General features: G+C 46.7%; 1 protein-coding gene across 2 annotated transcripts in view; it reads left to right on the top strand.

Annotated features, from left to right (window-relative positions):
* Positions 1-23147, top strand: part of NOS3 (nitric oxide synthase 3) — a 780913-nt gene that overhangs the window by 665636 nt on the left and 92130 nt on the right. For both annotated transcript variants that reach the window (XM_069210763.1, XM_069210764.1), the window contains exons 23-24: positions 16974-17095; positions 18534-18682. In XM_069210763.1, coding sequence (XP_069066864.1) covers positions 16974-17095; positions 18534-18682 — 271 coding nt within the window. The remainder of the gene's footprint in view (positions 1-16973; positions 17096-18533; positions 18683-23147) is intronic.

The following is a 23147-nucleotide window of genomic DNA, read 5'->3' on the forward strand; positions in this document are numbered from 1 at the left end:
TTGGTCTCCGGCGACGTGGGACTCCTTTGTGCAACTTCGGCGAGCACCGTTTCACGCATCCTCGTAGTGCCTGTTTCTGGCACTTCTCCGGGTGCTACCTGCTTCAGTGAGGGCTCTTCGTCTTGCTCGACGTCCCCTCTCTCTGCAGGTCCAATTTGCGACCTCCTGGTCCCTCCTGGGCCCCAGCAGAGTCCAAAAACGCCAAACGCACGATTTGCGTGTAGCAAGGCTTGTTGGCCTCCTTCCGGCGGGAAAACACTTCTGCACGACTCTCCAAGGCGAGAGGGATCCGTCCACCAAAGGGGAAGTCTCTAGCCCTTTTCGTTCCTGCAGAAACCTCAGCTTCTTCTGTCCAGTCGAAGCTTCTTTGCACCCGCAGCTGGCATTTCCTGGGCATCTGCCCATCTCCGACTTGCTTGTGACTTTTGGACTTGGTCCCCTTGTTCCACAGGTACCCTAGATTGGAAATCCACAGTTGTTGCATTGCTGGTTTGTGTCTTTCCTGCATTATTCCTCTAACACGACTCTTTTGTCCTTAGGGGAACTTTGGTGCACTTTGCACTCAATTTTCAGGGTCTTGGGGAGGGTTATTTTTCTAACTCTCACTATTTTCTAATAGTCCCAGCGACCCTCTACAAGGTCACATAGGTTTGGGGTCCATTCGTGGTTCGCATTCCACTTCTGGAGTATATGGTTTGTGTTGCCCCTATCCCTATGTTTCCCCATTGCATCCTATTGTAACTATACATTGTTTGCACTGTTTTCTAAGACTATACTGCATATTTTTGCTATTTTGTATATATATCTTGTGTATATTTCCTATCCTCTCACTGAGGGTACACTCTAAGATACTTTGGCATATTGTCATAAAAATAAAGTACCTTTATTTTTAGTATAACTGTGTATTGTGTTTTCTTATGATATTGTGCATATGACACTAAGTGGTACTGTAGTAGCTTCACACGTCTCCTAGTTCAGCCTAAGCTGCTCTGCTAAGCTACCATTATCTATCAGCCTAAGCTGCTAGACACCCTATACACTAATAAGGGATAACTGGGCCTGGTGCAAGGTGCAAGTACCCCTTGGTACTCACTACAAGCCAGTCCAGCCTCCTACATTGGTTGTGCAGTGGTGGGATAAGTGCTTGAGACTACTTACCACTCTTGTCATTGTACTTTTCATAAGAGAAAAATATACAAAACAAGGTCAGTGTATATACACATAGCCAAAAAGTTTTGCATTTCCTCTTTTCACTCTTTTCTAAGTGCTGAAAAGTACTTCTAAACTTTCAAAAAGTTCTTAAAAGTTTAAAAAGTTTTTTCTGTCTTTCCAAAAAAAGTTCTGAAAACTTTTTTCTCTTTTTCTATCACTTTAACTCTCTCTAAAAAATGTCTGGCACAGGAAAAAATGTTGAACTGTCCAAACTTGCATATGATCACCTTAGCTGGAAAGGAGCAAGGAGTCTCTGCATAGAGAGAGGTTTGAGTGTAGGGAAGAATCCTTCCTTAGAACTGTTAATTAATATGCTTAGAGTACAGGATAAGGCCATAAGTGCCCAATCTGGTGAAAAAGTAGCTAATGGTTCTCAATCTGATCCAGGGACTCCCCCAGGAAAAGGTTCAGGAAAGAAACTTCTCAGCCTGCCCATTACTAGACAGTCTAGCATAGTTGGTACAGAGGTTGAATCACACCATACTGATGGTGTGCTCTCACATTATACTGGTAGCCAAGCTGTTAGGGTGCCCTCTGTAAGGGACAGGTCTCCTTCTGTTCATTCCCATCATACCTCTGTATCTAGAAATGTCCCTCCCACCCACCCTGATGACAGATTGTTAGAAAGGGAGCTCAATAGATTGAGAGTGGAACAAACCAGACTGACGCTCAAGAAGCAACAGCTGGATTTGGATAGACAGTCTTTAGAATTAGAGAAGGAAAGACAGAAGTTGGGTTTAGATACCCATGGTGGCAGCAGCAGTATTCCCCATAGTCATCCTGCAAAAGAGCATGATTCCAGGAATCTGCACAAGATAGTTCCCCCTTATAAGGAGGGGGATGACATTAACAAGTGGTTTGCTGCACTTGAGAGGGCCTGTGCTGTACAGGATGTCCCTCAAAAGCAGTGGGCTGCTATCCTATGGCTATCATTTAGTGGAAAAGGTAGGGATAGGCTCCTTACTGTAAAAGAAAATGATGCTAATAATTTCCAAGTTCTTAAGAATGCACTCCTGGATGGTTATGGCTTAACCACTGAACAGTACAGGATAAAGTTCAGAGAGACCAAAAAGGAGTCTTCACAAGACTGGGTTGATTTCATTGACCAGGCAGTGAAGGCCTTGGAGGGGTGGTTACATGGCAGTAAAGTTACTGATTATGACAGCCTGTATAACTTAATCCTGAGAGAGCATATTCTTAATAATTGTGTGTCTGATTTGTTGCACCAGTACTTGGTGGACTCTGATCTGACCTCTCCCCAAGAATTGGGAAAGAAGGCAGACAAATGGGTCAGAACAAGAGTGAACAGAAAAGTTCATACAGGGGGTGACAAAGATGGCAACAAAAAGAAGGATGGTAAGTCTTCAGACAAAGGTGGGGACAAATCTAAAAATGAGTCTTCATCAGGCCCACAAAAACACAACCAAATCCTCCTTTAATCAGAACAAGGAAAAGAAACCATGGTGCTATTTATGTAAGATAAAAGGCCATTGGACAACAGATCCCAGTTGTCCAAAGAAAGGCACCACAGCTCCTACCACTACAACCCCTACTGCTACACCTAGTGTCCCTACTAATAGCAGTGGTGGTGGGAGCAAACCTACTAATAGCCAATCCAAGGGAGTAGCTGGGCTCACTTTTGGTAATTTAGTTGGGGTTGGTCTGATTAGGGAGACCACAGAGGCTACTTTAGTCTCTGAAGGGGCTATTGATTTAGCCACTTTGGTTGCTTGCCCCCATAACTTGGAGAAGTACAAGCAACTAACCCTAATAAATGGTGTTGAGGTCCAGGCCTACAGGGACACAGGTGCCAGTGTCACAATGGTGATTGAGAAACTGGTGCACCCTGAACAACACATACTTGGACACCAGTACCAAGTAACCGATGCTCACAACATAACACAAAGCCACCCCATGGCTGTTGTAAATCTCAACTGGGGGGGGGGGGGTAACTGGTCCAAAGAAAGTTGTGGTAGCTTCAGATTTACCTGTAGACTGTCTATTAGGGAATGATTTGGAGACATCAGCTTGGTCAGATGTGGAGTTGGAGGCCCATGCAGCAATGCTGGGCATCCCAGGGCATATTTTTGCTTTGACAAGGGCTCAGGCCAAAAAGGACAGGGAAGCTTGGATCCTGGAACAATGGACCAAGTGCTCCCTAAAGCTAGGGCTAGTAGAAGCAAACCACTTCCTACTATCCCTCCCTCTACAGTGGATTCTACTTCTGAGGAAGAAGAATTCCCTCCCTGTGCAGAACCTACACCAGAGGAGCTGGAAGCAGACACTGCTGAGCTTTTGGGTGAAGGGGGGCCTGCCAGGGAGGAGCTGAGTGTGGCACAGCAAACCTGTCCCACATTAGAGGGTCTCAGACAGCAAGCTGTCAAACAGGCTAATGGGGATGTCAGTGACTCTCACAGAGTTTACTGGGAGGACAACCTCTTGTACACTGAGCATAGGGATCCTAAACCTGGAGCTGCCAGGAGATTAGTGATTCCTCAGGAGTACAGAAAGTTCCTCCTAACACTGGTACATGACATTCCCTTAGCTGGGCACCTGGGTCAAATGAAAACTTGGGACAGATTGGTAACATTGTTTCATTGGCCTAGGATGTCTGAGGACACAAAGGAATTTTGTAAGTCCTGTGAAACCTGTCAAGCCAGTGGCAAGACAGGTGGCACTCCAAAGGCACCCCTTATCCCACTGCCTGTGGTTGGGGTTCCCTTTGAAAGGGTAGGGGTTGACATAGTTGGCCCCCTTGACCCTCCTACTGCTTCAGGCAATAGGTTTATCTTGGTGGTAGTGGACCATGCCACAAGATATCCTGAAGCTATTCCTTTAAGGACCACTACAGCTCCTGCAGTGGCAAAGGCCCTCCTGGGAATATTTTCCAGGGTGGGCTTCCCAAAGGAAGTAGTATCAGACAGAGGAAGCAATTTCATGTCTGCATACTTAAAGGCCATGTGGAAGGAGTGTGGTGTAACTTACAAGTTCACAACACCCTATCATCCACAAACAAATGGACTGGTGGAGAGATTTAATAAAACTCTCAAAGGCATGATTATGGGACTCCCTGAAAAACTCCGCAGGAGATGGGATATCCTTCTACCATGCCTCCTTTTTGCCTACAGGGAGGTACCCCAGAAAGGAGTGGGCTTCAGCCCCTTTGAACTTCTTTTTGGACACCCTGTTAGGGGTCCACTCACACTTGTAAAGGAGGGTTGGGAACAACCTTTAAAAGCTCCTAAGCAGGATATAGTGGATTATGTACTTGGCCTCAGATCAAGGATGGCTGAGTACATGAAAAAGGCCAGTAAAAACCTTCAGGCCAGCCAAGAGCTCCAGAAGCAATGGCATGATCAGAAGGCTGTTTTGGTTCAGTACCAACCAGGGCAGAAAGTGTGGGTCTTGGAGCCTGTGGCCCCAAGAGCACTCCAAGATAAATGGAGTGGACCCCACACAATTGTTGAAAAAAAGGGTGAAGTCACCTACTTGGTTGACTTAGGCACTGCCAGGAGTCCCCTTAGGGTGCTCCATGTCAACCGCCTGAAACCCTACTATGACAGGGCTGATCTCACCCTGCTCATGGCAACAGATGAGGGACAGGAAGAAGACAGTGATCCTCTACCTGATCTCTTCTCTTCCACAGAACAAGATGCTCTTGTGGAAGGTGTAGTTTTGGCTGATTGTCTTACTGCTGAGCAGAAAGATAATTGCATAAATCTCCTAGGACAATTTTCAGAACTCTTCTCTATTGTGCCAGGCACCACTTCTTGGTGTGAGCACGCTATAGATACTGGAGACAGTTTACCTGTCAAAAGTAAGATCTATAGGCAGCCTGACCATGTCAGGGACTGCATAAAGCAAGAAGTTCAGAAAATGTTAGAACTAGGAGTGGTTGAGCACTCTGACAGTCCATGGGCTTCTCCTGTGGTACTGGTACCAAAACCCAATTCTAAAGATGGAAAGAAGGAAATTAGGTTTTGTGTAGACTATAGAGGTCTCAACTTGGTAACCAAAACTGATGCTCACCCTATACCCAGGGCAGATGAGCTTATAGATACACTGGCATCTGCCAAGTATCTAAGCACTTTTGATTTGACTGCAGGGTATTGGCAGATCAAATTGTCAGAAGATGCTAAACCTAAGACTGCATTTTCTACCATTGGAGGACATTACCAGTTTACTGTAATGCCTTTTGGTTTGAAAAATGCACCTGCCACTTTTCAGAGGTTGGTGAACACAGTCCTGCAAGGGCTGGAAGCTTTCAGTGCAGCATATTTGGACGATATAGCTGTCTTTAGCTCCAGCTGGGATGATCACCTGGTCCACCTATGGAAAGTTTTGGAGGCTCTGCAAAAGGCAGGCCTCACTATCAAGGCTTCAAAGTGCCAGATAGGGCAGGGTAAGGTGGTTTATCTGGGACACCTTGTTGGTGGGGAACAGATTGCACCACTTCAGGGGAAAATCCAAACTATTATTGATTGGGTTCCCCCTACCACTCAGACTCAGGTGAGAGCCTTCCTAGGCCTCACTGGGTATTACAGGAGGTTCATTAAGAACTATGGCTCCATTGCAGCCCCTCTTAATGACCTCACATCCAAGAAAATGCCTAAAAAGGTATTATGGACAGCAAGCTGTCAGAAAGCTTTTGAGGAGCTGAAGCAGGCCATGTGCTCTGCACCTGTCCTGAAAAGCCCTTGTTACTCTAAAAAATTCTATGTCCAAACTGATGCATCTGAATTAGGAGTAGGGGCAGTCCTATCACAACTTAATTCTGAGGGCCAGGATCAACCTGTTGCTTTTATTAGTAGGAGGTTGACCCCTAGAGAAAAGCGTTGGTCTGCCATTGAGAGGGAGGCCTTTGCTGTGGTCTGGGCTCTGAAGAAGTTGAGGCCATACCTGTTTGGCACTCACTTCATTGTTCAGACAGACCACAAACCTCTACTTTGGCTAAAACAAATGAAAGGTGAAAATCCTAAATTGTTGAGGTGGTCCATATCCCTACAGGGAATGGACTATACAGTGGAACATAGACCTGGGAGTAGCCACTCCAATGCAGATGGACTCTCCAGATATTTCCACTTAGACAATGAAGACTCATCAGGTAATGGCTAGTCTTATTGTCCTTCGTTTGGGGGGGGGTTGTGTAGGAAAGTACCATCTTGCCTGGCATGTTACCCCCATTTTTCACTGTATATATGTTGTTTTAGTTGTATGTGTCACTGGGACCCTGGTAACCCAGGGCCCCAGTGCTCATAAGTGTGCCTGAATGGGTTACCTGTGTAGTGACTAACTGTCTCACTGAGGCTCTGCTAATCAGAACCTCAGTGGTTATGCTCTCTCATTTCTTTCCAAATTGTCACTGACAGGCTAGTGACCATTTTTACCAATTTACATTGGCTTACTGGAACCCCCTTATAATTCCCTAGTATATGGTACTGAGGTACCCAGGGTATTGGGGTTCCAGGAGATCCCTATGGGCTGCAGCATTTCTTTTGCCACCCATAGGGAGCTCTGACAATTCTTACACAGGCCTGCCACTGCAGCCTGAGTGAAATAACGTCCACGTTATTTCACAGCCATTTTACACTGCACTTAAGTAACTTATAAGTCACCTATATGTCTAACCTTTACCTGGTAAAGGTTAGGTGCAAAGTTACTTAGTGTGAGGGCACCCTGGCACTAGCCAAGGTGCCCCCACATTGTTCAGAGCCAATTCACTGAACTTTGTGAGTGCGGGGACACCATTACATGCGTGCACTACATATAGGTCACTACCTATATGTAGCTTCACCATGGTAACTCCGAATATGGCCATGTAACATGTCTATGATCATGGAATTGCCCCCTCTATGCCATCCTGGCATTGTTGGTACAATTCCATGATCCCAGTGGTCTGTAGCACAGACCCTGGTACTGCCAGACTGCCCTTCCTGGGGTTTCACTGCAGCTGCTGCTGCTGCCAACCCCTCAGACAGGCAGCTGCCCTCCTGGGGTCCAGCCAGGCCTGGCCCAGGATGGCAGAACAAAGAACTTCCTCTGAGAGAGGGTGTGACACCCTCTCCCTTTGGAAAATGGTGTGAAGGCAGGGGAGGAGTAGCCTCCCCCAGCCTCTGGAAATGCTTTGTTGGGCACAGATGTGCCCAATTCTGCATAAGCCAGTCTACACCGGTTCAGGGACCCCTTAGCCCCTGCTCTGGCGCGAAACTGGACAAAGGAAAGGGGAGTGACCACTCCCCTGACCTGCACCTCCCCTGGGAGGTGTCCAGAGCTCCTCCAGTGTGCTCCAGACCTCTGCCATCTTGGAAACAGAGGTGCTGCTGGCACACTGGACTGCTCTGAGTGGCCAGTGCCACCAGGTGACGTCAGAGACTCCTGCTGATAGGCTCCTTCAGGTGTTAGTAGCCTTTCCTCTCTCCTAGGTAGCCAAACCCTCTTTTCTGGCTATTTAGGGTCTCTGTCTCTGGGGAAACTTTAGATAACGAATGCAAGAGCTCATCCGAGTTCCTCTGCATCTCCCTCTTCACCTTCTGATAAGGAAACGACCGCTGACCGCGCTGGAAGCCTGCAAACCTGCAACATAGTAGCAAAGACGACTACTGCAACTCTGTAACGCTGATCCTGCCGCCTTCTCGACTGTTTTCCTGCTTGTGCATGCTGTGGGGGTAGCCTGCCTCCTCTCTGCACCAGAAGCTCCGAAGAAATCTCCCGTGGGTCGACGGAATCTTCCCCCTGCAACCGCAGGCACCAAAAAGCTGCATTACCGGTCCCTTGGGTCTCCTCTCAGCACGACGAGCGAGGTCCCTCGAATCCAGCGACACTGTCCAAGTGACCCCCACAGTCCAGTGACTCTTCAGCCCAAGTTTGGTGGAGGTAAGTCCTTGCCTCACCTCGCTGGGCTGCATTGCTGGGAACCGCGACTTTGCAGCTACTCCGGCCCCTGTGCACTTCCGGCGGAAATCCTTCGTGCACAGCCAAGCCTGGGTCCACGGCACTCTAACCTGCATTGCACGACTTTCTAAGTTGGTCTCCGGCGACGTGGGACTCCTTTGTGCAACTTCGGCGAGCACCGTTTCACGCATCCTCGTAGTGCCTGTTTCTGGCACTTCTCCGGGTGCTACCTGCTTCAGTGAGGGCTCTTTGTCTTGCTCGACGTCCCCTCTCTCTGCAGGTCCAATTTGCGACCTCCTGGTCCCTCCTGGGCCCCAGCAGCGTCCAAAAACGCCAAACGCACGATTTGCATGTAGCAAGGCTTGTTGGCGTCCTTCCGGCGGGAAAACACTCCTGCACGACTCTGCAAGGCGAGAGGGATCCGTCCACCAAAGGGGAAGTCTCTAGCCCTTTTCGTTCCTGCAGAAACCTCAGCTTCTTCTGTCCAGTCGAAGCTTCTTTGCACCCGCAGCTGGCATTTCCTGGGCATCTGCCCATCTCCGACTTGCTTGTGACTTTTGGACTTGGTCCCCTTGTTCCACAGGTACCCTAGATTGGAAATCCACAGTTGTTGCATTGCTGGTTTGTGTCTTTCCTGCATTATTCCTCTAACACGACTCTTTTGTCCTTAGGGGAACTTTGGTGCACTTTGCACTCACTTTTCAGGGTCTTGGGGAGGGTTATTTTTCTAACTCTCACTATTTTCTAATAGTCCCAGCGACCCTCTACAAGGTCACATAGGTTTGGGGTCCATTCGTGGTTCGCATTCCACTTCTGGAGTATATGGTTTGTGTTGCCCCTATCCCTATGTTTCCCCATTGCATCCTATTGTAACTATACATTGTTTGCACTGTTTTCTAAGACTATACTGCATATTTTTGCTATTGGGTATATATATCTTGTGTATATTTCCTATCCTCTCACTGAGGGTACACTCTAAGATACTTTGGCATATTGTCATAAAAATAAAGTACCTTTATTTTTAGTATAACTGTGTATTGTGTTTTCTTATGATATTGTGCATATGACACTAAGTGGTACTGTAGTAGCTTCACACGTCTCCTAGTTCAGCCTAAGCTGCTCTGCTAAGCTACCATTATCTATCAGCCTAAGCTGCTAGACACCCTATACACTAATAAGGGATAACTGGGCCTGGTGCAAGGTGCAAGTACCCCTTGGTACTCACTACAAGCCAGTCCAGCCTCCTACAGCTGGCTCCACTTAGTTCTCTGTTTATTTAATCAATAGTCATGGTCCTGTTTGATGGTTACATTTGGTTGCCTCAGACCCAAGCATATGCGAACTTCTCCAGGACGCTTGGGTTTTCTTGTGACGACAATGCAGGACACTCAGAGGTAGGTCCCTTGACTTTCTCAATGATGATAGCTATCTTGAGTTTTTCCAGATCTTGTTCCACTTTTGGTCTGAGATGGAGCGCTATCTGATGGTGTCAGAGGGCTATTGGTTGTATCGATTTGTGGATGTGTAGAGCTATTGTTTGTGTTTCTTCTCAGGCTGCTGGTCCCTTGGAAAATGTCTTTGAATTCAATCGATTGGTATGTTTTGTGTGACATAATATCAATGGATGCTATGTGTCGATGATTGTGATGATGGCATTTCACCCTACTTTCAACTTACACTCTGGGGGAGAGCGTCAGGTAGCAGGAGCGCTCCCTATCATGAATGCTGAATGCACCATGTCTTCATCATTCATGTCTTCCATCCCAGTGTAGATATTCTGTTCATTGTTGCTGTTGCCTTCCTGTCCAAAGCAAACCTTCGCAAAGTGGTTGTACCTCCCACATATTGTGTCTTTTTTTCCTTTTGCTGGGCACTCTTCGGGTCAGTGGCTTTCACCTCCACAGTTGCCACACGTCTTCGGTGTTTCTGAGGCCTTCTTTTGTTTCCCTGGTGGTCTTGTGTGACAATGCAGTCACCGGTTCTGCTTTTGTAGTGTTCGATAGTTCTTTTGAATGCCCCAGCGTAAGTATGGTGGCCAGAAATTTGCTGTATTATTGTAGAATGCTTATTCAGAGCTTTACTGAAGGGCAGCCACAAATTTCTTCCTGCCATATTGTCAAATGCACAGGTGCTTGTTAGTTCTTTCAACCTTGCACAAAATGCATCTAACGATTTTTCTTGCTCTTTCCTGGATTGTCAAACTACAAAGCATTAGTAATCCGTCTTCGCCATGGGTTTGATGTGGGCACTCGAGACCACTATTAGTTTGGGGCCAATTGCATGACCATTTTGGATACTTTGTCTATATCTATTTTTACAAAGTGCAGCAACAATGCTCTTTTCCTGCTTGCTGTGGCCTCTGTGACCTCAAAGTAGAGTTCTAACCTTTCCACCTTGGTGCTTGAGTGGATGGGGCCCCTTCGATGGCGAATGGCTCTATGGGTAGTATGTGCAGCGTGGCTGGAGGTAGGCCTTGCATGCAGCCTTGTGAGTCGTCCTGGCTGCTCAGATATTTTGACCCATCTGCTGAGCTTGTCAGTAATCTTTATGTTGCATTCTTCATTGTGTGGCATCTTTTACCGGTGATAGTATAGCTGGGCTCTTAATCGGCCTCCAGTATGTCAGGATGTCTATGTTTTTACCCTTCCTGCACCACTGTGGTGCTTTGTTGATGGTGTCTGTGCGTGTGGAACAGGCACCGCTGGTGCTTTCTCTCAACTGGGCGGCTGACACCCATGGCTGTGTACTTCTCGCAGAGTGCCATGCCAGGCAGGTGTTCTGCATTTTATTATAGACCCATGTGACCCACGGGAAACCTCACTGATCTCCCAATATTGAAAACTCCCCCTTACACATGCTATCTAATTTGCGATCTGGGAACACCTCAAAGCAAGCATGCACCTACATTACAAAGTCAATAAATATGTGTGACTGTTGCGCGTAGCACCGCTCACAACTTTAGCAGCGCAACAGACAAAGAGCGAATGAAATGATAGCGAGATTCCCACATATCATGGTACAGAGTGTTGCTGTGTTGCTCAACCTGCGCTGTAAACAAAACACAGTGTTAGCAGAGACTTCCAGCTCATCCACTCTCTGCCCTTAAAATGCAACCCCTCCCTGGACTCCACCTTTACACTTCCTGTGTTAGCACTTTCATCCCCTGCATGAGGCCTAGGCTGTTTTTTTAATGAATCCACTCTGTTACCCCCTCTCATTTTGTACTGATGATTCATTCGTGAACTGCTTACATTGTAACAGTGACTATATAGAGCTTGATGCCAATGCCTTGCTGATGCTTGGCAATTTACATACAGGTTCAATTATTACCCAATTGCAAGGCAGTTTGTATAGCTTATGAAAAGAAGAGGTACAAATATTCAGTACTGACCAGACAAAGTGCCTGATTTAGAGTTCTTCGGAGAGAATACTCTGTTACAAAATGTGTTGTCTACCTTATTATAAGTTCCATAAGATATAATGCATTTGTAATACTGCAGACAAGATGTCTGTCACGTGTGTGAGAGAGCATCCTAGTCCACCAAACTTTAAATCAGGCCCAAAGCCGCCCAAATAAAAAGCTGTGTAGTCCGTTTCACAGATAGAAGTAGCAGATATGGAGCAATCTGAATTTTCTCCCTTCTTGGTACGAGTGAAAAACTTCAAAGAAATAGTACAACCTAAGTGTTGCGCCGCGTGGTGCGGCGCGAGCCGAGCATTCGGCTCGCGCCGCGCAGCGCGTTCTCAGGACGCGGCGCGCCCCGAGTCTTCTTTGTACAGCGCGAGGCCCCAGATATTATTTTGGGCCTCGCTCTGTCTTCTGTGGTGTCCCTGTTCTCCCCTGACCCCTCCTTACCTGTTTCTTTTTCTTTCTTCTTCTTCTTTTTGTTCTTTACTTTTTCGAGGCATTTTCTGTCCTTTCTTTATGTCTTTCCCCCTTCCCATGTTACCTTTTTCTTCCCAGCATTCCTTGGTCCCTATTTTCTATGGTTCCTGTTCTATTCTATCCTATGTACTTTTTCCCTATCTAAAAAGGTGTCTTTTTACTTCCTGTTGGTCACTTCCTGTTTCTTGGTATATAAGGGCTCTGTTTTCTCCCTTTCCTTGCGCTGCATCACTTTCTGCTCAGATTGTGTCTTCGCTCCTGATTCTTAGCCTTCGGTTCTGAATCTTTTCAATTTGGCATTTACCTGCATTTTGTTCCTGTTTGATTCCTGGTTTTGTTTTCGTTTCAGGAATCCATTTTTTTGAGGTTTTTTCCCCTTTATTGGGGTTTTTTCCCTCTGGCACTAATTCTAAAGGGCACGGTCTGTTCTTGGCGTTTCCACTGCCTGCAGCACCGTGGCTACTAGAAAGAGTCGCCCCGTTCTGGGCCAAAGCCGAACCCTCAAGACCTACGCCACTAGATCTGCGGTTTCCAGGCGCCAGCAGCACGTGAGTCGTGACAGAATGCAGCGCCAAACCATTCCGACATCTTCTGATACTATGGATGACACAGTGGCGGCGGCTGCAGATCCTGATTCATCTTTTTTGACTACTATTCAACAACAAGCTCAGGAATTGCAACAATTGCGCAACGAGAATGCGGTCTTACGACAGGCTTTGGCCCTCCGCAGTGGCGATGTTCCGACTATCTCCGCCTCAACGCCTCACTTCTCTGGTGAACCAACTAAACTGCGTGAATTCCTGGATGCATTAACGGTTTACTTCGCCTTCAGACCTAGCCAATTCTCTCATGACAGGACAAAGGTGGGATATCTTATTAGTGCATTATCCGGTCCTGCATTGGCCTGGGCAACCCCGATGGTGTCATCCAACGATCCAGTATTGTCGGACTATTCTGCCTTCGTGACCCGCTTCAAACAAATGTTTAGTCGCCCAGGATTGGAAGCCTCGGCAGAGGAAGCATTATGTGATATCCAGCAAGGTTCCCAGGATGTCCTCCGATATATTACACGTTTCCGTCAATTAGCGGCAGAGACCACTTGGGTGGAGCGTACCCTGGTAACTTTGTTTCGCAGAGGACTTAAGGAAGAAATTAAGGATGAATTAGTACATTCCACCAGAGTTGAAGATCTTCGTGGCCTCATGGATCAAGCACTTTCCATCGAGTATCGTCTTCAAGAACGACGAATGGAGAAGAGAAGGAGTAGAGGAGCGTCTCAGCCAAGCTCTTCACGGATGTATCCACCCCATCCTGAGGAATCTCGTCCTCCTGCTAAAGATATAGAAGGGGAACCCATGCAAGTGGATACTGCTCGAGGGCCACTCTCTGCTAGTGAGAAGGAAGACAGACGGAAGAAGGGATTGTGCCTCTACTGTGGTTCTGCTGGTCACCTGCTTCGTACATGTCCTGTACGTCCACCTAGACCCTTGGGAAACGCCACCTCCCGTCCTCTGTAAGAAGGGAGGGGACGGGATCATCAGCTATACCTTCTATCAGCTCATTCAACGACAATACAACTTACTTGTTCGTGTTACCAGTCATATTACAACTACCTGATGGCCGCCAAGAAAGAACTATGGCATTATTGGATTGTGGTGCTAGTGGTATATACATGGATAAGACATTGGCCACTAATCTGCAAATTCCCACTCAACCCAAAGACATTCCTGAACAAGTACACAACGTGGATGGATCTTTAATATCCTCAGGTCCAGTCGATACTACGACCTTGATGTTAAATTTACAGTTTGGTAATCATCAAGAACACCTCTCTTTTGATCTCATTTCATCTCCCAACCATACCGTTATTCTCGGAATTCCATGGTTTACTAGACATAACCCATATGTGAACTGGGTAACCCAGACAATTTCTTTATCCTCACAGTTTTGTCAAGAAAATTGCTTTGCTTCCGATAAATATTGGTCACCAAACAGATTAACACCTATGAAGAGTACTACGGAGTATTCCATCAACACTGTCCAAGGGGTTCCTGAACATTATTTAGAGTTCCAAGACGTGTTTCAAAAACCATCCAGACCTGTATTACCTCCACATCGAGAGTACGATTGTGCTATTCCTTTGGAACCTGGAACAGTCGTTCCCTTTGGGAGGATGTATTCTCTCACGGAACCTGAAAAGGAAGTTCTTAAGGAGTATCTGGAGGAAAATGTACAGGGTGGTCTCATTGTTCCATCATCTTCTCCAGCAGGGGCTCCTCTCTTTTTTGTACCTAAGAAGACCAAAGATCTTCGTCCTTGCATAGACTTTCGAGGCCTAAACAAGATAACTATAAAGGATCGTTATCCTTTGCCCCTCATTAAGGATATTTTAGAGGCAGTCAGAGGGGCTCAACGTTTTACCAAGTTGGATCTTCGGGGAGCTTACCACCTTTTATCGTTTTCATCGTTTGTTTCCCTTCAAACCTAGACTTTCGGGGGGGGGACCTACTGTTGCGCCGCGTGGCGCGGCGCGAGCCGAGCATTCGGCTCGCGCCGCGCAGCGCGTTCTCAGGACGCGGCGCGCCCCGAGTCTTCTTTGTACAGCGCGAGGCCCCAGATATTATTTTGGGCCTCGCTCTGTCTTCTGTGGTGTCCCTGTTCTCCCCTGACCCCTCCTTACCTGTTTCTTTCTTCTTCTTCTTTTTGTTCTTTACTTTTTCGAGGCATTTTCTGTCCTTTCTTTATGTCTTTCCCCCTTCCCATGTTACCTTTTTCTTCCCAGCATTCCTTGGTCCCTATTTTCTATGGTTCCTGTTCTATTCTATCCTATGTACTTTTTCCCTATCTAAAATGGTGTCTTTTTACTTCCTGTTGGTCACTTCCTGTTTCTTGGTGTATATAAGGGCTCTGTTTTCTCCCTTTCCTTGCGCTGCATCACTTTCTGCTCAGATTGTGTCTTCGCTCCTGATTCTTAGCCTTCGGTTCTGAATCTTTTCAATTTGGCATTTACCTGCATTTTGTTCCTGTTTGATTCCTGGTTTTGTTTTCGTTTCAGGAATCCATTTTTTGGAGGTTTTTTCCCCTTTATTGGGGTTTTTTCCCTCTGGCACTAATTCTAAAGGGCACGGTCTGTTCTTGGCGTTTCCACTGCCTGCAGCACCGTGGCTACTAGAAAGAGTCGCCCCTTTCTGGGCCAAAGCCGAACCCTCAAGACCTACGCCACTAGATCTGCGGTTTCCAGGCGCCAGCAGCACGTGAGTCGTGACACTAAGGGTAGAATCCAAATAGCATCCAGGACTCCTGTCCAATAGTTGCAACTCAGTCACTAGTCTGCATTTCCCTCTTGCTATTCCCAAGTCACCCTTGGACCCGGCAATGCGCCTCTTGCTTTAAGAGTTCAGATACTCACTAGTCCAGAGTGTATTCTGAAGTGTCTGAGACGTAACCCTGCCCTTGATCCCTCCCTCTGAGATCTTCCCAGATGCCTTCTCTTCTGCCTCCCTGCTGGCCTCCAGAGATGGAACTACCATATATCGTATATCTACAAGAATTCTAATGCTTCAGCCTACACCCAGGCGGTCCTACCACTATAGGAGTTGCCTCCAAGGCAGATGTTCCGCCTGCTGGGCCAGCTCCATCTCAACCATCAAATTGTCAAGAAGAGAAACTTAGTGATCATGAAGCACAGCTGAAGAGCTGTGGAGGCACGTACTCTAATTTTCTTATGATGGCCCAAGGGGACATTCACCTTCAGGAGGTGGATCCTGTTCCTTGGCACTACGAGGGAACTTTTTGTTACTCGTTGGTCAGAACACGTGGAAATCTTACAATCCAGACCAGAAGAGAAAATTACTTTGGCAGCCATTTATTTCCTACCTTCACCTTCCATTTTCCTTCAGCATACCATTTTGTCTGATAGTCATCAGGGCACTAGCTACACACTTTATAATACTAGCTCCTTAGGGCTTCTTCCTGCAGCTTTAGTTTGGAGACTCATTACCTGCCTCCTCCTAGGGGTCTCAACAGTTACATAAGTGCGACACCTTAACTTCCCATTCACTTTGCCTCCTTCTGCTTTCCATCCCTGGTGCAGAAACTGGAGCCTATCAGCATTTGTGCAGGGAATGGGTATTGGTTGTAACTAGTTACTTGAGCAAAAATGTGAAAATTCAGCTATTTATCAACACAGTGCCTCCAAGAGCCCATGACATCCTCTCTTCCACTAACATTCATACAAATACGTTTAGGGATGTCCTTTGCAACATGTCATTTAGCAAGAGAAACAGAAGCATGTCTGATGCATGATAGAAATAAAAGAAAAAATATCTGCATTACTCCACTACAGAAAACCCCCCTCCTTCAAGTTTTAACAAGAAAATACCATTTTACTCCTGAGAGTTAAAATAAAGGATTCCCCACGGCAGTAGACACAAGAACATCCTTCTCAGGATTTTCTTTGGCAGAATATCTGGCTGAAGTTGGTCAGTGGAAGAGGTGCTATCTCTTTCTCTCCTTATAGCAAATCCCCTTTATTTCTGTCATCACACGTGTTACCACCACCTTGTTGTCGATAAGCGTTGCCCCCACATTTCATTCCACTCGACATGGAACCTGATTATTTCCTAAGTTATGAGCAACCAAGATATTTGTAGCAATTTTCTCATCAGCCTCTCAGGAAATGTTTACCTCGAATAGAGGGCCTTTAACAGCCGGTACAGCCCTGAGAAGCGAGCTATAATGCCATAGTAACACGTTTTACAAATTAAAGTCATTAGCAGCAAGCCGTGCGGATTATAGACAACAGCATGTTATATGCATTATTGTAGAAGCTGGTCAGCACTGACAGGCATAGGGTCAATTTCAGGGCCTTTTGGGGGCTTTGGATTGTTAAGGTGATGAACGGGAGAATGTTGGTGTTAAAATGACTTAGAAAAGTAGTAGAATTTGAGTGCAATATTTTCTTTTGATTTCATTTTTTCTTCAGAGCAAACTCCTTCCGGTTGCCTGCAGATCCAACAGCCCCCTGCATGCTGGTGGGACCTGGCACCGGCATTGCCCCATTTAGAGGATTCTGGCAGCAGAGACTCCATGACATTGAGGTGAAAGGTATGGTGTTCTAGAACATGACTCCATAGGGGGTGCATGGTTTTGTATTAGAGTTTCTAGCATAACTGCTTCTCCACGTCTTGAAAACGTTACTTAAGACCCAAAAACTGAAGGCAGGGTAGGTGGCATGCAAGGTTGGTCCAGTTTAGAAATCTACAGACTCCATAACTAAGGGCCCATGGTAATGTAGAATTAATATGCCCTGTGGTTAGTGCTTAATTTGTAAAAAAAAAAAAAAACGTGACGGTGCCCAAAGCCCTCCTCTTAAACATGCGGCTGCTGCAATTAAATGTGCGAACACGGAATACTAAGGCAACGTAAACCTGAAGCCATCTCGGGCATCTTCAATCCATTTAAAGCCACTCACTGCCCATTGAGCTCACTCTTGCAGCTTTCTGCTTTTCCCATTTGTGACGCTTTTTCGTTTACCTCTTTCTCCATCTTTCCCATATGTGTCTTTTGCTCGCAGTAAATGCTTGAGGCAGAAAAATAAGTGCCGGCCCTCCAAAAATAAATGCTGGTGCTCCATTCCGGAAACAACAAGCAAAAATTAAGCATTGCCTGTGGTTTGTCTGTAACCTACTTGTTAAAGTTTACCAAATATTGAAGGTGTTGTGGTTGCCCTCTCACTCACTAATAGTGGTTCGGAGGTGCGTATGCCGACATATAGACAACTTAACTTTTGTTTCGTAGAGTATGATAGATGTACTGTAACCAGTGTTATCACTGAAGGTGACCTTTTTACCAATGTTAGGGACAGATTTATAAGCCCTTTGCGCTACCTTGCGCCATATTAACATACATTTTTTTTCGCTAATGTGGCCCAAGAAGGCCAAAATCCTGGCACCACATTTACAAAGAGGTACAATGCATGCACTGTGCCGGTTTTTAACACTTTGTGCTAAATTATGCCTGTGCCAGGCATAGTGTATACAAAGTGGGCGTTTCCCCTATTAGGGGGACGAAAAAATGGCCTTGCGTCATTCTGTTCGGCATTTTTAACGCCTGCTCAGGCAAGGCGTTTATAGGGGCTTCCATTGTTTATAATGGGCGCTTATGTACTATGCAGGAGTAGCGCCAATATTTTGGCGCTACTTCTGCAGAGTACATCAATAGCGTCATGAGAAATTACGCTATTGCTCCCTATCCTGCGCCATGCTGCGCAGTATTTTAAATACGGTGCACACGTGGAGGCGGTAGGGTGGTGGTAAAGGGCACAAGAAAAGTGGCGCGCCACTTTTCTTAATTATGCCCCTTAGTATTTAAGGAGCTGAACAAGTTACTTAGCCAGTGGTGAGTATTTAAGGTGCTGTAAATGTGATGCACTCAATGATTAATATTAACAATGCCTGTGAATGTAGCCCACTAGTTAACATCTTCTCTGAATGGTTTTAGTGGAGACTTAGTTTAAGTTTTGTGTTGTCTCACACTGGTGCAGGTCAGAGACCTGGGGAAATGGTTCTCCTCTTTGGCTGCCGATGTGCTGAATTTGACCACCTCTACAAGGAAGAAACTCTGGAGGCCATGTGCAGAGGAGCCTTAACAGAGGTGATCACAGTCTATTCACGGGAGCCAGGGATACCCAAGGTAGGTCATTTAATTCTAAAAGGCTAGTGTTACAGAGTATGCCAATAAATGATCCTGAGAATCTGTGAAGACTCATCTGAAGATAACAAGCTTCAGCACAATTTATACTTTCAAAATCATTGCTGTTGGCCTGGCCCCAGCTGCTCCTCATAGCGGACCTAGACACCTGCAACATGTGCTTTTTTCTCTGGAACCCAGACAGTAAACGGAAGGTAGTGTGGGAATTTGTCTGTCAAAAATGAAAGTTTTGAGAGCAATAATGCTGGGCCTTGCGTTTCAGCCCTTAGAAGAAGACAACAGTGGCAACCAGGACAAATTCAGAGATATAAAGCATTGGGAGTGAAAGTTGCAGCATTCTGTACTACCAGCACAGACAAATAGTCTATTTGTGTATTTCAAAGATCCTTCTCAAGGACCAGTTTCCATGTTTTCCTGGCTTTTGTGTATTATAAACTGGTCAAGCCACAATCTTTGATCACTAGTGTAGTGTCTTCCCCAGCCTGGTATCTGCTGAATGTCTAGGCCACACCATTGTCAGGCTTCATAGTGGCTGTCAAACACCATGTTGCAATATGCCATCAAGTTTTTCGATTACTCGACTGTGTGTTGTGGATGAGAGAACTTTGACCAATGGAACACATGAATATTCATCTCTTATCTCCATTAAAGGATGTCCATCGTCAAGTGGGCCAAAGAAATCAATGGCTACTTTCTTCCAGGCATGTTTAGGGAGTTCCGACATGCTTAGCTTATGTTGAGTGACTTTGGTTGAAAGGCAATTGCATACATGACAGGCTTTGAGCACCTTTTCAACTATTTAATCGAGGTATGGAAACCAAAATCAATCTCGCAGAGCTCTCTTTGTAGCAACAATGAAACAATGTCTTTCATGACCAAATTCTATCACTTTTTGTCATAGACTCACTGGAATCAACATTCTTGATCCTTGCAGGATAACTCCTTCTGAATTTATGGGCAATTCATCCTTGACATTATTGTACTTTTGATATTCATCATCTTTACTTAGAGGTTGACCATGTCTGTGCCATGACGGATGTGTAACTATGTCTTTGAACTTTGACATGTCACTATCCTAATTCATAGCAGTGACAATCTGGGATAGCGATAGAGCAGCTGGTGTACTTGACTTGACAATTACATTGATGTAGGCCTCAGCCATTTTGGCAGGACTGCAATGACTTGAATGGACACTCTTGAAAAATAGCAGGATTCAGATCCTTTCAGTTTGATGCACAATTGTATAATTATATGCTTGCAATTGTAGTCCTCATCATTCAATTTGAGGAGGCATCTTGGTTTTTTAATTGCCAAAGATGACTAGCAAGGCTTGATGATCATTTGCCAGCATAAAAGGCCTTCCACCCAGAAATTCATGGGAATTTTCACAAGCCCATACTACAGCCAAACTCTTTTTCAGGCTGTAAGTAAGCACTTTCTGTTTGAGATAAACTTCTACTAGCAGAGGCCCTAATATGTCATCTTGCTTTTCGGTGTCCACTATGCTGTACAAGTATAGGGCCTAACCCAAAGGGGCTAGCGTCAACCACAATGTTGGTATGGAGCTTTGGATTGAAGTATGCCATTTCTGTAGCATTTTCTATGGCATTTTTAATTCTCTTGAAACTCTTTTCATATGCCTGTGACCATTTAAAAGAAACATTTTTGATCTCTCAGAGACTTCTAGCTGCAGATTCATTACCTTTGAATTCCCTGGCATCAGCTTCAAATCCTGAATTTTTTGCTGAGCAATACCCTGCGCACGCTGTCGGGCAGCATCGTTCCGATCCGCGTGCGTCGTCCGGCTCCGCATGGCTTTGTCAGAGTTGTTGGAGCCATCTGTGACGTCACCTATAAAGGCACCACCAGTGGGCTCGTACATCAGTTCTTATCCGTCCGCACTGGTTAAGCGAAGGTTCGGGATTGAGCTACCCTTTACCTTTTTTGCAAGCCTTTTTTCAACCGTTTTGTCGAAGATCTTTTCATGTCCGTGCAAATCACGGGACCACTCCAGGATCCCCAAGTCCTCTTCTTCGCACTCGAGGTCCTCGGGGCACTTGGGGAAGAGGCACAAGAAGAAGAAGAAGTCCAAGCGGACTTCGACTTTGCCATGCCCGTTTGCCGACGAGGTGTCACAGGGACGTCAACGTTCTGACCACAGTTCCGTGGAGCCGATGCCAGGGCCGACTTCACGCCTCCCCCCTAATCCAGGAGCTGGAGTGACCACCGCTCAAATTAAAGACTTCTACGAAGCCAAGTACCTCGATTTTTAGCAGGCTGCCCCCGTAGGTGGATCTTCAGACGGGGACAGCACAGGCCACATCGGGTTCAACGTCGGTGGCTTTGGCCTCAGCGCCATTGGCGACCCCAGGATCCGATATTGGATCCACACAGTCAGCGTCCTCCTGCGCCGGATCTGACATCGACGCACCCCCCACTGCCAGCACCCACCGGTGGTGGGAGGCCCATCCTCATTCCAGATGATCCGGAGCTGGAACGACAGCGTACAATGCCAATTCTGACTTCAACGGTGCCGACACAGCCCAGATCCGTGCCGGAGGCTTATTTTGAACAGCCAGGCGAGGAATGGCAGGGCCCTGAGGACCCTGTAGAGTATGGATTAGAGGAGCAGGACTGGTATGAGGATCTAGGGGAAGCCAGCAGTCTGGATGCTTCTTCAAATGCTGGTATGCTCTCACCTCCTTCTGTGGCTATGGAGGAGGGAGCGTCATATGCAATGGTGGTGCGAAAGGCAGCTGAGGTCTTGGACCTTGACTTGCCTACTGTGATGGTCAGGACTAACATCCTGACAGAGGTGCTTCAACCGTGGGTTGCTACATCGGAGCTGATGTTACCCTTTATTCCTCCATTGAAAGAACAGCTGATGGAGGATCATTTAATCTTGCTCCACAAGGAAGTTGCAGCTCCCTTGGCCAAAAAAGCCATAGAAAAGGTCCCGATGTCAGAAGTAGGTAGTGGTTGTTATTCCCAAAAAAGAACAAGGGTCTTCGCCCTATCTTGGATTTAAGGGACGTCAATCTCCTCCTCAAAAAGGAGAAATTCAGGATGCTCACTCTTGCTCAGGACTTGTCTGCCCTAGACCAAGGAGACTGGATGGTAACGTTGGACTTGCAGGATGCTTATTTTCACATCCCCATCCTGCCTGCCCACAGGCGATACTTGCTGTTCAAGGTGGGCCACGAGCACTTTCAGTTTACCGTGCCCCCCGTTGGTCTCACCAGTGCCCCTCAGATTTTCACCAAGGTGATGGTGGTGGAGGCAGCTCATCTGCATAGGGTAGGGATTTCAGTCTTCCCCTACCTCGACGACTGGCTGCTGAAGGCTCCTAAGCCCCAGGCTCTCATCACCCACCTTCAGACTACAGCAGACCTCCTGCATTCGCTCGGGTTCACTATAAACGTGCAGAAGCACACCTGACTCCCCCTCAGAACCTCCCTTTCATCAGGGCTGTACTGGACACAGTGCAGTTTGCGGTTTATTCTCCCGAGCAGCAAGTCCAGGATATTCAGGTTATGATACCAATGTTTCGGCCTCTCTCCTGGATTTTAGTGAGACAGACTCTGAGGCTGACCCAAGGGTAGGTCGCTCCCCCTGCCGCTGCAGCTCCTCCAGCTCCTCCAGGTTCCTGAGTTCCTGAGACCCACCTCACAGTAAGTACCCCCCACCTCCCAGCCCCTCGCTCTGCCCCGCGCTACTCACCCTCTCTCCTGCTCCTGCTTCTTTTCTTCTTTTCTTCTTCTCTGTTCTTTCTTCCTCGCTCCTCGTCTGTAATCTTCTTCTGTACTCTTCTTTTCCCCGTCTTCTCTCTTCTTCTGTGTGCTTCTCAGCCTCTCCTGTCGCCTCTCTTCTACCTCATCTTCTTCTGTGGTCTTCTGCCCTCTGTTCTTCGTTTTCTGTATCTTCTTCTGTGTTCTTCTGTGTTCTTCTGTGTTCTTCTGTGTTCTTCTGTGTTCTTCTGGTCTTCCGGTCTTCTGTTCTTCCGGTCTTCCGTTCTTCCGGTCTTCTGTTCTTCTGTTCTTCTGTTCTTCTGTTCTTCTGTTCTTCTGTTCTTCTGTTCTTCCGTCTTCTGTCTTCTGTCTTCTGTCTTCTGCCTTCGGCTCTTCTGCCTCCTCCGTCTTCTTCTCCCTGCGCCTGCCCTCCTGCTCCTGCCTCATCCCCCTCCCTCACTCGCATCCCCCTCTCTATCTCCCCTATCTAACCCGTTCACTATCTACCTCCCTCACTCCTCCTATCTACCTATCTCTCTATCTCTCTATCCCACTATCTAACTCCCTCACTCTCCACCTCCTCATATCTTCCTATCTCTCTATCTATTTCTCTATCTATCGATTTCTCTATCTATCTATTTTCTCTATCTATTTCTCTATCTCTCCCCCCCTCCCGCCACCCCCTCTATTACCTATCTTCCTATCCTCTCACTCTACCT

Source organism: Pleurodeles waltl, chromosome 10 (genome assembly GCF_031143425.1).
Source record: "Pleurodeles waltl isolate 20211129_DDA chromosome 10, aPleWal1.hap1.20221129, whole genome shotgun sequence".
Classification (NCBI taxonomy): domain Eukaryota; kingdom Metazoa; phylum Chordata; class Amphibia; order Caudata; family Salamandridae; genus Pleurodeles; species Pleurodeles waltl.